This window comes from Haemorhous mexicanus, chromosome 1 (genome assembly GCF_027477595.1).
Source record: "Haemorhous mexicanus isolate bHaeMex1 chromosome 1, bHaeMex1.pri, whole genome shotgun sequence".
NCBI classification, from domain to species: Eukaryota; Metazoa; Chordata; class Aves; order Passeriformes; family Fringillidae; genus Haemorhous; species Haemorhous mexicanus.
In genome coordinates, this window is record NC_082341.1 from 156,482,285 (window position 1) to 156,499,323 (window position 17,039).

The 17,039-nt window shown below is 46.4% G+C and overlaps 1 protein-coding gene across 1 annotated transcript; it reads right to left on the reverse strand.

Moving 5' to 3' along the window:
- Positions 1–9,258: 9,258 nt before the first annotated feature.
- On the reverse strand, positions 9,259–14,526 carry LOC132338420 (ly6/PLAUR domain-containing protein 2-like). The gene is made up of 3 exons (XM_059867897.1): positions 14,208–14,526; positions 10,625–10,744; positions 9,259–10,010 (listed from the first exon to the last, which is right to left on the reverse strand). Exons 1-3 carry the CDS (start codon positions 14,383–14,385, stop codon positions 9,799–9,801), a joined length of 510 nt encoding a protein of 169 aa, XP_059723880.1. The 5' UTR covers positions 14,386–14,526; the 3' UTR covers positions 9,259–9,798.
- Between the last annotated feature and the right edge of the window lie 2,513 nt (positions 14,527–17,039).

Here is a 17,039-nt window from a genome sequence, read left to right on the forward strand (position 1 = left end):
TGCACTCTGCACATTCCCATCCGGTTGGAAAACACAAGAATTAAAACATGCTTTAATCCTTCTGTGCCCTGTTCTGGCTCATGAACCCTTTTATCATTCAGTCCCCACTGGACAGATGGGAATTGTCACACGTTGGTGGCTCCAGGCTTGGTCCATCCACACATTTTGTTTAGGATTGAGCTTTAAGTTTCTGAATATCTTCAGTAAATGTGGGTGGGGATGTTGTGCCTTGGGTGGAAACGATTTCACACCAGCTCATGGTTGGGCAAATTGCTGAAATCCATGAGATCTAACTTTTTACAGGGAACTGAAAGTCTAAATATATGAAGTCCATGGATCAGAGTCACAAAAACCTGCTCCAGAACCTGAACAAAAATCCTACAGGCTGCCTTTGGACAGCAGGTCTCTTAATGGAATCATGGAATGGTTTGAGTTGGATGTGTCTGTAAAAACCATCAAATTCCAACCCCCTGCCATGGGACACCTTCTACAATCCCAGGTTGCTCCAAGCCCTGTCCAACCTTACCTGGAACACTTCCAGGAATGAGGCAGCCACAGCTTCTCTGGGAAACCTATGCCAGGGCCTCCCCACCTTCACAGCCAAGAATTTCTCCCCAATATCCCATTTATCCCTGCCCTCTGTCAGTGAGAAGCCAGTCCCCCCTGTCCTGGTCCACCAGACCTGTGTAATACAAGGGGTGAATACATTTTCCATGTCTTCACGTCTTTCCTGCCCATTCCAAGGGCCATTTGATGTGTCCCCAGTCACACCAGCAGTGACACGCCTGTACGAGGCACAGTTCAAACCTTGTTTGAATGCCCAGCCCTGCCCTGGACTCATCATCCAGGAGCAGTTGAGTTATTCCTGTCTTCCTGGGACTTGGACATCATCCCTTCACATCCTTGCAAAAGAAATAGCTTTGACTCAATAATCAGGGAAGGAGATGTAAAAGATTTCCTGGAAAAGCAGGTTGAGGGAAGTCAAGGCATGTCGGAACCAAGGACATCCCTCTGGCTGTCCTGAGCAGCCAAGACCCCTGCCAGGGGTCTCAGAGACCCTGGCACAGAGCCCAAGATGCCTTTGGTTTTAATTATGACCCGTGGAGCGAGTTACCAACCTTAGATGAAGATCTGCAAGCCATGACAAATTAAGTAGACTGATAATGAATTTATCATAAGGTGAAAAAGTCGATTTTAGGGTTTCTAGAATGGGGGTTCAGGGGACAAGATGGAGGGATTTGGATGTGTCCAGCCTTTCTCCTTCTTCTTGGCCTCCATCCTCTGCTGTGATGTTGGCACATTTAGATTGGTTTAGAGTAGCAGCTCACTGTCTAACATAGGTGACAGGTATTGGGAAATAATTGTAAACATTGTATATGTAGTTTTCAGTATAAAGACATAACACTGGGGGCAGGCAGAGTGCCCTGGAATGTCTTGCTGAACGGAGCTCAGCTGGACAGGGGGAAAAAATTATAGATAAGGAGCAATAAACAACCTTGAGACCGAGAACTGAAGAGCTCTGACTCCTTCTTTGAGCGCCGGGCTGGGAAAAGAGACTTTCTAACATTTCTTGGGGTCACTCTGACCAGCAAGAGGCCCCGAGACAAAGGTGCTCCAGTGTCAGTGCATTTGCTCCTGGAGTACCATTGGATTTATAATCATGGAATCACAGAATATCCAGAGTTGGAAGGGACCCACAATGATCATTGAGTCCAGGTCCTGGCCTTGCACAGGACACTTCCAAAAACCTCACCAGAGGAGCAAAGTGAGGAGCTTGGGATGACTGGGAGAAGTTCTGCTCCTTCTTTGAGGCCTGCAGCTCCACACATTCCTTGGCTGCTCCCTAGGCTCCCTGGACCAGGCACAAACACGGGCTGGGGCTGAAGGCTTTGCCTCCGTGAAATCCTGGGGGCGGGTGGAAATCTGCCAGTCGAAACTGTGCCCTGGGCAGTGGCAGGATTCCAGAGGGTGGCTGGGAGCCAGCAGGAATGGGAGATGCTTGCAGAGGGACGTGCCACTGCTCCCAGTGAGGAACATCGATCCAAAGTAGGATTCCTGGGAAGAGGCTCACCACGAGCTGATTACCAACGTGCTTTGGTGTCGTTCTTCCTCACAGACCCTCTGAATCTTTAAAAAGGTAACTTCAGGTCCAGTGGAAGCTTCAACAGAACCTTTTCCACCCAAAAATCTGTTTCCTGAAATCCACAGGGCCTCCAGAAGCTCCTTCTGTGCAGCGAATCCAAAGCAGCAGCTCTGTGTCGTTACCTGCTCATGCACAAAACCGGGATCAGATGAGCCGTGTCCTTACAAAGCCGGGCTGAAAACAAGCCAGACGTTGTTCCTAATCTTTCCTGGCTGCTGCCAACCTCCAGGGAGAGAAGCCACGGGGGAAGAGGTGTTTTTAGCATCAAGACAGCTGTCACTGTGTTGGGAGATGCCACCCAAGTCTGAAAGAGAAACAAACACCCGGGAGATGGTGACAGACTTTGACGCACTCACAGCAGAGCAGGAAAGTCAGTCTGGAAAGGAAGGGAGAGTGAATAGCAAAATATCTGATTTTTGCCCACAAAATGAGGGGTTTTAAAAAAAATGCCATCATCCACCATCCATGGGCAGCTTAAGAACTTTGGGGATGCAGCTAGGAAAGGTTTTATGCTTGCTGGTGCCTTTGGATCACAAAAGGGGTTTCTGAAATTTTATTTTTGCTTTTCCAGCTCTGTGCAAAGATGTCACCACCTGGTGGGGTTCTTCAATCACAGAGAACCAGTCAAGGGGCTTTTACTACTCAAGGAGCTCATGCCTAGGGTCCCCTGAGCTTTTAGAAGTCAGATCCCACCCTTATTTCTATCCTATTTCTTATTTCTTCTTTGAAGGAAAAAACTCATCTGAAATCTGTGCGTCTTTGTGGCTCATATTCCAGACTTTCGCAGCTCTGATGGTCAAAAAGCACATGGAGAATAAATTATTGCTCTTCTTCCCCCTGCTCTTGGGTGGTATTTCCTGTTCTGATCTCCTCTTGGGAGATCAGCACTTCAAGAACAATAATTATCATTATTTGTGACTGTCACCTTGAGAAATCCAAGCTCTGTGCAAGATGTCACCAGTTAGGAGAACATCACAAAAAGGGTCCTTGGAGGATCTGTTGTTTTCTCTCTCCTGGGCTGCATAAAGAGGCTGAGGTGTTTTAGGTGTTTTATTCAGATAATATCTGAGATACAATATTACCCCTTTGTAAAGGTAATTCATGAGTCCTTACTCCATAGAAAAACACAGCTGAGAGTCCCACTGGTGTTCCCCTTTTTTTTTTTTTTTTTTAAATAAAATGCAATTCCTAGCAGAAGGCTGCTTTGAAAAGATATGAGGTCACTGGGAGAAGGAGAAGGAGAGGGAAAGGGAGAGGGAGAGGAGAGAAGAGAAGAGAAGAGATTTCAGTCGCAAGTGACCGACAATGACCATCTAATCCAACTGTCCAACCACCTATGGACTGATCAAAAGTTAAATCTTGTTATAAATGGCATTATCCAAATATTTCTTAAGCACTGACAGGTTTGGAACACCAACACCTCTCTGGGAAGCCTGTCCCAATGTTTCACCCCCTCTCTGTGAAGAAATCCCTCCTAATTTCTAGTCTAATCTGAGGTGTTCAGCACCTCTTTTTTTCTTCCATCCAGCTCTTTTATTCCGTGTCATTTCTCCACTTGCCGTGATTCCATGGATTTTCCAAGCTTTAGACCTCAACCACCCTCCACCCCACAGGCAGACAGCTGGGTCCCCCACCCTGAACTGCTCAGGGAAGCTCTGTTCCAGCTGAGAATTCCCAGGAACCTGAGCCAGAGTGGTGGAATCCATCCCGATCCATGTCCCAACCTCTGAACTGTGTTGCCAGCAGTGTTTGGATTAAGAACCCTGGGGAGTGGCTGGGTATTTTTTGGGAAATCCAGGACAGCAGGAGCTCTGAATGGATGGATGGAGCTGTGTTCTTGTTTCTCCCTTGTTGCTCAATAACCTCGTTTATTTTGGCAGCTTCTTGCCAGCGCCGGAGGCCAAAGAAGGGGTTTTATGGAATCCTGTAATCATCCAAACTCCAGAACAACATGTGACAACATTATTGGTTCATTAAGGATTAGGTGCACCTGAGCTTAATGAGGCTGTTAGGAGTTTGTAGGAGATGACTGTAAGCCCCCAGATATTTGCAGCTGGATTGGCTCCAGGATCCTCATGCTTTGTTTTTGGGGACAAGGAGTGACAAAGTCACCTCCTCCCAGCACTCAGGTAGAAATAACCTCAGGAAATGTCCCTGCCATGTCCTGGGTTCACCCAATCCCAAGGGAGTGATTATCCCATGGGGATGGGCAGCAGCAGGTTCCTCTCTGCAGCCCAGGCAGGTCCAGTCCAGGGTGGGATAATTTTATTCCCAATCATAGGAGGAGAAATGAGGCTGAACCATTCCTGTTCCTCATTTATAGCATTGCTTCTCTCCTGGAAACTCAGAGTATTGTCCCTGGGCTGTATCCTCCCATCCTGTGGGTCTGGAAAGATGCATGGAATTAGTCACCACTGGAGTAAACAGCTCTTTCAGGAAAGCAGGCCCATGACAAAGCTGAGCTGTTGAAATGCAGCACTGTTATTTCCAATGTTTTTTTTTAAATTCCTCACAAAGCTTTATCCTGCTCTATTTTTGGGATCCAGATGTAGGTTTTCCTTATAAATAGCTGCATATTCTAATTCTGCCTGATAACTGGGACAAGGATGCACTGGGCATCCAGACCTTTGTTTTGGGGGGTGGAGAAAGCAACATTCCCAGCCAAGCTTTCTGTGAGATCCTTCTCTCAGGAAAACTTTGCACCTGGAAAATGTACTGAATTCCTTGGATACAATCAAATGGGAGCTCTGGGAAGGGTTCATTGCCAAGATAACAAATTATTGGAATGAGGCTTTGAAGCTCTACAACTTTTCCTCTGAGGAGCTCGGAGCCTGAATTTAGACAGAAAAAACTTGAGCATCAAATCTGGCAGATAAATATTCCTCTCATTTTAGAGTCAAGGAAGCCGTGTCATAAGCCCATCCTGTGTGACTTTAAACCAAAACCCTTTTTCAAAAGTTCATAAAATAAAAAACTCTGGGTGGTTTGTGAAGAGATTTAAATGATTAGTTACTCCAAAAAATCAAGTTGCAAACATGTCCCAGCAAACAGAAACAATTTTGTTTGAAAGAAGGAGTAGATTTAAATTGGAATTTAGGGAGGAATTCTTCCTTGTGAGGGTGGCGAGGCCCTGGCACTGGTTGCCCAGAGAAGCTGTGGCTGCCCCATCCCTGGAAGTGTCCAAGGCCAGGTTGGACAGGGCTTGGAGCAACCTGGGATAGTGGGAGGTCTCCCTGCCCATGGCAGAGGGTTGGAACTGGGTGATCTTGAAGTCCTTTCCAACTCAAACCATCCCATTATCCCATGAAATATTGTTCATCCATGAATAAGAGAGAACTATGAAGGATGGCTCAGTTACCACCCCACATTCTTCTTACCATAGCCTAAGAAAAGTCCATAAAACTTGATAATTCACCAAAAATGGGCTTTGGAACAAAACTTTCATCCACATGTTGGGAAAAGCAGCCAAATTGTCCCCCCGACCAGCCCAGGGGGTTGGACCACAAACTCCAGAGCTGCCTTCCAACCTCATGTATAATTCCAGATCTGGATCCATACTGGGACTCAACTCCTTTTATTTTTGCTTTACCCCCAAAACACCTTTCACTACACCTCAGCTGCTGTCACATCCAGCTGGATATCTCTCCAAACATCAGCAAGAGTTTCCATTCTCCTTTGGATACCTGTGCTGGCTCCAAGTCCTTCCCAGTTTGTTTGCAAAGGGGATGGTGGGGTTGCCATAGGGAGCAGGGATTTGCAAATCCATAACCACGGCCTGGTGACACAGCCCTGCCCTTGAGGGCCTGAGTCACATTGACACAGCCTTGAAGTCAAAGATAATCTTCTTATATAACCACGGGAACCCTCCTCAGAGTGAAGGAAGCCATCCAGATTTGTTTTTAAAATCAGTTTTGAAAAGAACTTCCTGGATTTTATGAGCGCACATTTCTGCTTCCTGGTCCAGGCACACGCACAGCTCTGCGTGCAAACTGGGATGCTCACTCTGGGTACAACTGTCCAGTTTTTTGTTTATTTTCCAGGAAAGTAAGGTGACGCTGCATGGACAGGCTGGGAGAGCTGAGTGTGTTCACCTCGACAAGAGAAGATTCCAGGGAAGAGAGCTCCTGCCTAAAGGGGCTTCAAGAGAGCTGGATGGAGACTTTGGATAAAGGATGGAGGGACAGGACTCAGGGAATGGCTTCCCAATGCCAGAAGCCAGGGTTAGATGGATATTGGGACAGAATTTTTCCCTGTGAAGGTGGCACAGGTTGCCCAGAGAAGCTGTGGCTGTCCCTGGATCCCTGGAAGTGTCCAAGGCCAGGTAGGACAGGGCTTGGAGCAACCTGGGATAGTGGAATGTGTCCCTGCACCAGGGAATTATAGGGATTAACTTCCAGATGGAACAACTCAAGCACTGCTGAAATTCAGACTTCACATTTTCAGGAGCAGCAGCAAAGGGCTTTTTTTATTCAGGGACATAAAAGAAAACCTCGCTGCCTCCTCCTCAGGATGTCACTGAAGGGTTCTGCAATCCCCAGCAGGAAATCACAACTGCCTTGGCCTCTTGGAACACTTCCTCCAAGGAAGAATTAGCAAACACTCTGGAGGATTGGAAGCACGACACAGATCCCTGTGTGAAACATTCTGGCATGGCTGTTTGCTGATTCCCAGATTTCTGAGCTATATCCTGCAGTCACAAAGCTGGATTTTACCAGGAGGGCTTCCAAGAGAGAATTCACCTGCTTTTGCCTCTGGGGACAGGGAAAAAACAAAATATATCCAGAGAAATATTGTAGGGAGCTTAGCTCTGTGTACAGCGAGGTTGTGTTTATCCAGAGTGCTGCCTGAATCCTACTGCTCCCAAGGGAATCTGTTTAGACAGATCCGGGCCCTTGGGAAGGTCTCTCAGGCTGGGAGCTGAAGCAACAAACCAGAGCCAGGTTGTTCTACAAAAATTCATGCCTGAGCTGAGCTAGAAGGAAAACACAGATCACTTTATTCACTTTATTAATTCCCAGTAACAAAAAAAAAAAAAAAAAAAAAAAAAAAAAAAAAAAAAAAAAGGTGGGAACTCATCCCAGCTCCATACAAGGGTCAGGAAGCTGTGGGGTGGATGTCTGCTGCACAGCCAGTCTCCACTGACCAAGCAAAGCCCTGTCTGATTTCCTCAGACAGCTTTTGGACAAGTGATGCATCTCTCCCTGAAGTTCTCCTTGCCTTTTGTCTGAAGCATGAACCCTTATCCTCTCCAAGTATTTTAAAAAAAGGTCTAGAAAAGCCTGAGCCCAACTCTTCCAAAGATTCACCGTGACAGGACAAGAGGTAAACCCAAAAGGCTGGGAGAGCTTGGGAGGAAAAAAAGAGCAAAAGACTCATTCTTAAAACAAATCCAAGGAAACCTTCAGGGACAGCTTCAAGCAGCCCCCAGGAATGAGGAGGATCAGAAAAAACAGATGGCCCTGGAGGTCAACTGGATGAGGAGGGAATTAAATTTCAGCAAAAATGATTAAAAAAAAATCCATCTGTGGCTATTGGGGGGAAATAAATAATCAGAGACATTTCCAGAAGCAGGAAGTTGAGGACAGCTTCACACCAGGTGGAACAGAGCTAAAGTATTAATTTATTAATTTGTATATCAGAAAATATACCAACCACAGACAGGTTCAGGTTGATGTCTAACCACAAAGAATCACCCTGTGCTTGGAGAGCACCACTTCACTCCAGGGGGAGCGGCTCCAAAGCCTCACCCACATGGATTTTCTGCCTTTCAGACCAGATCTCCCCCACAGCCATGATCTCTGCAGGCAACAGCTGGAATGTGGGAAACACGCTGCCAAACTGGCTGGAGATCAAAGGGGTGAAGCATTCGTGGCCAATGAAGGGAGGGGAGGATCAGCTCCTCCGCACGCGGCTCCTCAAAGCGATGACGGTACGGAGCCGCTCCCGTTCAGCCACCTGAGAGGTGGCTGCAATCAGCCGTGCCTGATGATTTTTGGAGGGTGTGGACATCAAAAAAAATCTCAGTGGTTCAAGGGAGTCATGAATGGGAGGGCTGAAGGGCAGAGGAAATTGAAACAAGGAAGGAAATTGAAAACCGTTTCACCGCTTACCCCAAATGAAATTGTGGGGCGAGTGTTGGGATTTTTCAGTTTTATCCCAGGTGCCACCTCTGGGGTCAATCCGCTTGGGTCCAGGATCTGTGACTTTGGCAGAGCTGGAGAAATCCCCACCAAGGACCTCTCAGAGTTTCATGGAATCATGGAATGGTTTGGGTTGAAAGGGGCCTGAAAGATCATCTCATTCCAGCCCCAGCCATGGGCAGGGGCACTTTCCACTATCCTAGGTTGATCCAAGCCCCATCCAACCTGGCCTTGGAAACTTCCAGGAATAGGGCAGCCACGGCTTCTCTGAGCAATCTGTGCCAGGGCTTCATCAGGGGAAGAATTTCTTCCCAGTGTGCGTTCCTTGTAGAATTCCTGGAGGTGATGGTGTTTGTGCTCCATTCATCCCAAAGGGATCATGATTTACAGGGACCTCAGATTGGAAAAGCAACCTCAGAATGTTCCTAACCCAGGTTCCTGACCCAAGCTCCCAGTTCTGACGTCAACCCAGGATTCTCAGGACTTCATCCATCTAGGCCATGAAATCTTCCCAAGGATGGGAATAATGCCTCCTCTCTTGGAAACCACATCTGCCACATGGAAGAGTTAACATCACATTTGATTATCCCAAATGTCAGGAGCAGGGTGATAATTGGAGAAGGATATTTTTGCTGGACCTTGGAAAGGGGATTAGAGGAAAATGCAGAACCAGAGCAGGAGGGATCAAAATGTGGGAGCCCGGAGCAACACACACGAGGAATTCAGGGAATTCAGGGAAAATTCAGTAAAAACAGATTGGTACAGTAAAGATGGATTTTTATTCCCAGTAAAGATAGATTTGTACAAGGACAGTTGATGGAAGAAATGTTGATGGAAAGTCGCTTCCATTGAGGGATAGTGGGAAATGTCTCATCCATCTGCTGTGTGACTGACCCCAAAACCCAACCATGTTAACTCCCTGAAAGATGGAGTTTGGAAATAAAAAAAAAGGAAAATTAAATGTGATTACAACCATTTTAACACAAGATTATTTTTATTCTGCTTAAAAGGGTACAGAGAAAATGAGATTTTAACCTCCCTTGAACAGATCATTGGCATGGGAAATTCAGTCTCCTGTCTCAGATTTTGGACACAGAAATGTCTCCCTAATTTTTTGGGTACAAAGAAGGAAGGACAGCAGAAAATGATGGGGCAGAGAGGACCTGCTCTAAGGAGATAGGGAAGGCTCTTCTCAAGGTTTTTTGCCTTAAATATACTTCATACATTTTAATTTTTTACTTCAAACCCTACCACACCAGCACAGCAAAAAAACTCCATAGTTAATTTTGTGGGAGTTGTTGGAAAATCAATTTTAAAAAGTTGAGTTGGGCCTTCCTGTGTCCTGCTTCTCTCTTAGCTGTGGAAAAATTATGGATATTAAAAATTAAAAATTAAAAAAACAATAATTATGGGAGCTGTTGAGTGTTGTTCATGAGACATCCACATGGAAAGCTGGGCTGGTGGGGGGTTATTTTCTTCACGGAATTTTCGGAATAAATGACTGCCATCATCCCCTTACAGTCTAGTCCAGAAAAAGGCACAGAGGGAACTTGCCAGGATCCCAACTGGCACAATGCCGATCCCCAAACTTGCTGCACCATCAATGTTGCACAGGTCAGAGTAACAGCAGGTGACAGGACGTGTCATCCCGATGCCATCCACGTCAGAGGGTTCACAGACAGAGGAGCACATCTTGGTGACAGTCGAGACTCCCGTGTGGGGATAAACTATGGCAAAGAAAAAAAGCAGGAACAGTTAGGAATGGGCAAAACAAGGGAGAGGATCACCATTGCCTTTTGTCTTCTGATTGACCAGGAATTGGTGTCATGGAATTATAGAATGGTTTGGAAAGGAACTTAAAGATTGTCAAATTCCAACCTTTCTGCCATGGGACACATTCCACGATCCCAGGTTGCTACAAGCCCTGTCCAACCTGGCCTTGGACACTTCCAAGGATGGCGCAGCCACAGCTTGTCCAGGAAACCTCTGCCAGGGCCTCCCCACCCTCACAGGGAGCCATTTCTTCCCAATATCCTAAATTCAAACTCACTCAAATCCCAATCTAAACTCAACCTCTTTAGGTTTAAAGCCACTCCCTGTTTTCCTATCACCACATGACCCTGCAAAAAGTTAAAATCTCATTTCTGAGCATTTACCAGGAGCTTGCATCCACCAAATATTCCCTCACACAAGCACTGCTTCCCACAGCAGCCTGAGGGCTGGGGCTCCCAAGGGAATTCTTCTCCACTTTTTAAGTGGAAAGAGGAACTGGTCTCCAGACCAGCAGTGTCGAAGCACTGATTCCTGTTAAAAGTATGGATAAAGAAGGAATTGTCCTTACCATCCTCCAAGGAATAGATTGTAGTCTTGCATATGTTCTCAGCCTCTGTGCAGTTCTCAATTTTCAGGCACTCCTCAACTGGGGTCAAATCCTTGCATGTGTAACACTGCAAGGAGTGTCCTGTGAGGAGGGAAAACAGGAGGATGGAAAACATGAGGATGGCCTCAGTGTGGATCTTGTCTGTGCCCCTCCAGGCATCTCTTGGGAGGGATTTTCCGAAATAATCATGCTGAGAATGGGAATGGAACAATAGGAGGTGTTTGGACTGATGGGAATGAGAAACACAAAGGTCTGGTGGTCAAAGCACAGCATCAGGTCAGGTTCAGACCCCTTGTGATGAGTCAAGCAAGACAGAGCCACACACACAGGAGGCCCCGTGACACAGGAAAGAGCTTGGGCTGATTTATTTCTCTGTTTTCTGGACTCTTGACTTTAGTAGAGCATCAGAAAGAGATCCCAGATTCCCAAACTCCCAGGATCACAGAATGGGGGAGGTTGGAAGGGGCCTCTGGAGCTCCACCAGCCCAATCCCTGTCCCCAAGCAGGACCACCTAAAGCCTCTAATTCAGGACTATCTCCACATGGGGTTTTAATATCCCCAAGGATGGAGATCCCACAACTTTCCTGTGAAACCTCTGCCAGTGCTCAGTCAACCTCACAGTCCTAAAGTGTTTCCTGATGTTTCCTGTGTTTCAGTTTGTGTCCTTTGCCTGGTCCTGGAACTGGGAATCACTGAAAGGAGCCTGGCTCTGTCCTCTTTGCTCTCTCCCTCCAGGAATTTACAGACATTTATGAGATTCCCAATTTGAACCTTCACTTCTCCAGCCTGAGAAGTCCCAGCTTTTCCCCAGAAATGTCCACCCAGCCCATGCCTTGTCCAAAAGAATTTTGGAACAGGTTTCCTAAAGAGATTGTGGCTACCCCAACCCTGGAAGTGCCCAAGGCCAGGTTGGATGGGGCTTGGAGCAACCTGGGATAGAGAAAAGTGTCCCTGCCCATGGCAGGGGTGAAACTGGATGATCTGTAGGTCCCTTCCAACCCAAACCATTCCCTGATTCCACCATCTCACAGGAGAAAGCATCAAAGTACTTTGTGAAGTCCAGGTAGAAAATATCCACAGCTCATCCCTTGTCTACCAGGCCAGAAATTTGTCAGCTTGGTCAGGTTTGTCCCCTTGGTGAAGGATCTGGATACACACACAAAAAAGTCAGATTGGGTGAGTTGCAGCAGTGAGAATTTCCTCTGGTGCCATCCACTCTGCCAGCTCTTCCCAGAGGCTGGGAGGGCGTCCCAGACAGAAGGAATTTGTCTCCATCAAACTGAGAAAAAACTGAGCACAGCCCTTCCTTCCCCTTGTGCTGAGATTCTGGGTTTGTGAGAAGAATGTGTGAGGGGTTATTTTAAATTGTGGAACAGTTTGGGTTGGAAGGGACCTTAAAATCTTCCAGTTCCAACCCCCTGCCATGAGCAGGGACACCTTCCACTATCCCAGGTTGCTCCAAACCCTGTCCAGCCTGGCCTTGAACACTTCCAGGGGCAGCCACAGATTCTCTGGGAAAACCTGTGCCAGGACCTCACCGCCCTCACAAAGAATTAAACCAGACAGCAGCACCATGAATGGATTGTATGTGACAAGTTCTGCTCTAGGCAGGGACCACAGACACAAAACTTGTTACTGAAGACTCCAAATCCATCCTGAGCCAGCTCCTCTTGCCTTGTCCCTCACTACTTCAGAGATGTTCCTCATCCCTGTTAGGCTTAAAGCCCGTGAGAGCTGCAGGTGCTGCTCAGCTCCTACAACCACAGAATAACCACAGCCCAAGTCTTTCAGTGCCTAAAGCCTTCTGAGATGGAGAAACTTTGTAGGAAACCACTGAAGAACCCAGATTTTTGTGACGAAGAGTGCTCGAAGCTAAAGATATCAAATCAAAACAGTGTCTGGTGCTTCCTATCACCAAAAAAGCTATTTTTCAACAAGTTTTTCAGGGCATTTTGCTCTCTGTGAGATTTTCTGAGGAACCCAACATTTGATGTGGGTCCTCTCTTCTAGGTGCTCTCTTCCACCCCCTCAGCAGACACCTCAAAGTGTGTGTTACAGCCACGCTGATGTATTTTGCTGCCATCACACCCCAACAGCCCCTCTTCGGTCTGGGAAGCCCTCGTCACCCTGTCTGTGTGACATTCCTGCTGAAATTCCTTAAAACCTCACTAAAAAGGAGAAATTATTCAACTTCTCCCAGCACAGCTCCAATGGGATGTCAGCAGGCTCAGGCAAACAAGTCACCCTGTGAAAACAGACGCCGTCCTCATTAATGAGCCAGAAAAAGCCCTTTTTAAACAAACACAGCAATTTTCCTGCTAAAGCAAACTTTATTCTCTTGCTTTGCCCATCATGACCTGATGCTTTGTTTGCACTAATTCACGTCTGACAGTTGTGAAATTCATCCTTAGGAGGAAGCATCACTTTTAGTCTCACATTTCAGGATGCTGGACAAATCCAACCCACAGGATTTGTGTTCTTCTCTGAAAAGAAAACCAAACAAGCCACCACCTGTTTCTCCCCTGCAGAGTCTGCTCAGCAAGAAGGGAAGAACTGAAAATGTCCTTGCAAAAGAAGGAAATAAATAGGAGTTAAAAAATCCTGACATAGCACCATAGACAGGCACGGATGAAATCAGAGCTGGCACTGTCTGGATCTGAGAATATCCCAATGAAGTCACAGATCCTGGACTGATCCTGCTCATGAATTACCTTGGACAACCAGGAAAACACCAACAAAGCCTGGGATCATCAATTTTTGTCCAAGGGGTTGGTGTGGTGGTAGAAACAAGGGACATAAAGGATGGAGGGAGGATCATGGAACCATGGAAAGGAATCACAGAATGGTTTGGGTTGGAAGGACCTCTATGGTCATGGAATTCCACCCCCTGCCATGGGCAGCAACAGCTTCCACTGGACCAGGTTGCTCCAACTCCAGCCCAGCCTGGCCTTGGAAACTTCCAGGAATGAGCATCCACAACTTTTTGGGGTAATCTGTTCCAGTGCCTCACTTTGATCTTTAAGGTCCCTCCTAACCCAAATCATTCCATGGTTCTAGGATAAACATCAACCCTGGAGTACCTGGGCCTCCAGCAGTGTCCCAGCCCATCTTTTCCATTTCTAACAGCTAAAATTGGAAAAATCCCACATATAACATTTTTGGAGAGCTCCCACACATGCTGCATGGAACTGACATCCAGGGCTAAGTATCAAAAAAGTGCAGAAAGTTAAAAATAATGTTAAAAAAAAGAGAGAGAGTGAGATAGAGCACCAACATGGAAGAAGTGAGAGTGGGAATTTGCATTAAAGGAATGACAGGGTTTAATCACACTCTGCCTTGTGAAACTTCGTAAAGAGCCTGACCTGACAATCCCAATGACACCAGCACCATCCTGAACAAATGGAAAATTCCAAAGACAGATTTTTTTTTTTCCTGGCAACTGCCTGAAGTCAGAGACGTGGATTTCAGAGGGAACAGGGCGCATCCTACCCCACCACTCTGTATCTCCAGAGGGAGTCTGGATAAATCCGAGCAGGAACTCACCCAAATCCATGCAAGTGACAGCAGCCAACAGAAGAGACAGAAACACCTTCATCTTGCACAGCCCTTGCTGTCTGGTCACTGGGTTGTCACCACTCTTCACCAATGTCACTGGTCCCAGTGATTTGACATGCACTGATTCCGTCCCCGGGTCCAAATCTACTGGAAGAACGACTCTCATTGAGCTATAAATGAATTGAAGGAGCTCCAAAGCAGGCCCCACCTCTTGCTACTCCGTCATGTCTTTTCATGTTCCTTGGAGAAGAAAATTTGGTTTTTGCAGGGTGGACAATGGCTGGGATTGGTTAAGCCTGGTGTTTTGTGCCCAAGCAGGATGTGGAAGGCCCGGGGTGTTAAGTAATCTTGGTGTCCAGGTCTTGTCTTTCAGCTTGGGGATACTTCCTCTCCTTTTTTTTGGAGTGGTTTCAAGAAATCCTGGGTAAAAATGCCTCAGTGGGTGTGAACATCAAGGAAATGAACTTCATGGATATTTCTCCTCTGAGTTTTCACCTTCAGTGGGGTCCAGAGTTTATCAGGAGGAGGAGAATCATGGAATGGTTTGGATTGGAAGCGATCATCTCATTCCAAACCCTCTCCATGGGCAGGGACAACTTCCACTAGACCAGGTTGCTCCAAGCCTTGTCCATCCTGGTCTAGAAGTGGAAATCTGACTTTCAATCACTCACTCACTGGAAAAAGTATGGAGCGCTGGGAAAAAAATGGGACTAGGACCTGAAATTTGGGCCAAAGGCATCTCTTCAGGCTCTCTATCCCAAGGAAGGATGGAATGGAGAAGCCCCTTTGTCTGAGCCAACCTTCTCCAAATGTGGTTGCAGGCTCATGACATTTTTGCTTCCCAAACACCTTTCCCATTCCCAACCCTCCTGCATTCCAAGCACCTGCTGGATTTTCCTGCACTTCAGGCCAGCTCCATGCTAGGAAATCCTCCCCCAACATGGGACGAGCAAAGTGTGGAATTGCAAAAACTGGGAAGAGTCTTTTGGTGGCTATGCCAGGCACCCTCCCAACACAGACTTTTACTAAGGAATGGGGAAAAGCTGAATCCAAGATGGTGTTGGAGCTATCCCCACCACCTCCGTTATTCCACTATCGAAGGAACTTTATTCAGGGTTATTCACTTGAACTCTTGGAATCAAAGAACCATTCAAGTTGGGAAAGATGTCAGGATCATCACATCCAGAGTCAAACCAGCACCACCACCATTTTCTCCACTAAACCCTCTCCTAAAGTTGGGAAAGATGTCAGGATCATCACATCCAGAGTCAAACCAGCACCACCACCATTTTCTCCACTAAACCCTCTCCTCAAGTGCCATTTTTGAGCGCCTCCAAGTTTGTGACTCCAGCACTACCCTGGAGCCTGTTCCAATGCCTGACAATCCTTTCTGCAAAGAAATTTTCCCTAATATCCAATCCAAACTATCCCTGGTGCGACTTGAGGCCAATTTGTCTTGTCCTGCCTTGGAATGTTAAAAGTTTTTCTAGGAATGCTGGATAAAAAATCCAATCATCATCTCTCCAGATCTAAAGCTCCAGAATCATGGAATCCCTTGGGTTGGAAGGGAATTTAAAGACCATCTAATCTCAACTTCCTGCCATGGGCAGGGACAACTTCCACTATTCCAGGCTGCTCCAAACCCCATCCAACCTGGCTTTGGACATTTCCAGTGATGGGGCAGCCACAGCTTCTCTCAAGTTCCATTCCAGGACCTGCCCACCCTCCCAGGGAAGATTTTTTCCCTAATATCCAGTCTAAAGGTGGTCTCAGCATTTCAGCAATCCCTGCAGCTTTTCCAAGCACCATTTCTGGGAGACTTCCATCCTCGGGAATTCTGACAGGTTGTTTTCACAGTTGTCACTCTAATACAGTAATTATGTGGATTATGAGAGCTAAGCAGTTATTTCCAGCCCCAAAAATTACCTAGGGAAAGACATTTAGGTATATTTCACGTCTGGCATTCCTCGTGTTCAGCAGCAAATATAATCCTATTAAAAAGGCAAAATCCTCTGATGGTGTTTGCCTTGTTCATAAATAACAAAAAAAAAAAAAAAAAAAAAAAAAAAAAAAAAAAAGAAAAGAAAAGAAAAAACATGGATGGGGTGTGGCTTCTGGTTTCTGGTATTAAGTGGCCTTAAACAATGTGTTAAATGACTGGTTCCACCTGCACAGCTGAAATGTGATCTCCCTCGCCTTAGAAAATCTTGGATGGAAGAATCTCCGCCACCACCCTGCTCTAAATCCTCGTCCCTCCATTGCTCTGGAGGGTGGTTTTGGGGGGGTGTCAACACACCTTGTTTATGGTTTCAGTTGATCGTATCTGAGTCCTGAAATGTCTCCTCTTTTATGCACACCCTGTGCTGCTGCTTTGCAGGGCTGGCAACTCACCAAAAAAAAAAAAAAAAATTAACAAGAACTAATGAGAATATTCCAGCATTGTTTTGTTGAATTCCTTTTATTATTTTGTAGGAAAACACAACCCGTCCTACTTGGGGGGGGGTGGTTTCCCACTAATTGAAGGGAAAAAAAAAAACTAAAAAGACACACAATCTGCATAAATCTGCCTCGTCACAAGATGGATTTAAAATAAATATTTACATTTTTTAGTGTATCTGTTCAAAGGGAAATTAATACAACTCCTCTAGCACTTCAGATTAATTTGTTGTCACAAACAAAAGGAAAAGTTCAGCCAAATGTTTGCTTCCAGCCTGGGAATCCCATGCCAAACTCTTTTCCTGTCCTACCTCACCAGCTGAGGCAGTCTGAAGGTGGAGGCATCTTCACCAGACCTGTCTCACTTGCAGCCAAGCCTGGAAA

Excerpts from the sequence above, each read along its gene's own strand:
- LOC132338420 (XM_059867897.1), bottom strand. The coding sequence starts at position 14,385 with ATGAGAGTCGTTCTTCCAGTAGATTTGGACCCGGGGACGGAATCAGTG. Across the intron at positions 10,745-14,207 it reads TGTCACTTGCATGGATTTGG|GACACTCCTTGCAGTGTTAC; the intron begins GTGAGTTCCTGC and ends CCCTCCTCACAG. Across the intron at positions 10,011-10,624 it reads AATCTATTCCTTGGAGGATG|TTTATCCCCACACGGGAGTC; the intron begins GTAAGGACAATT and ends TCTTTGCCATAG.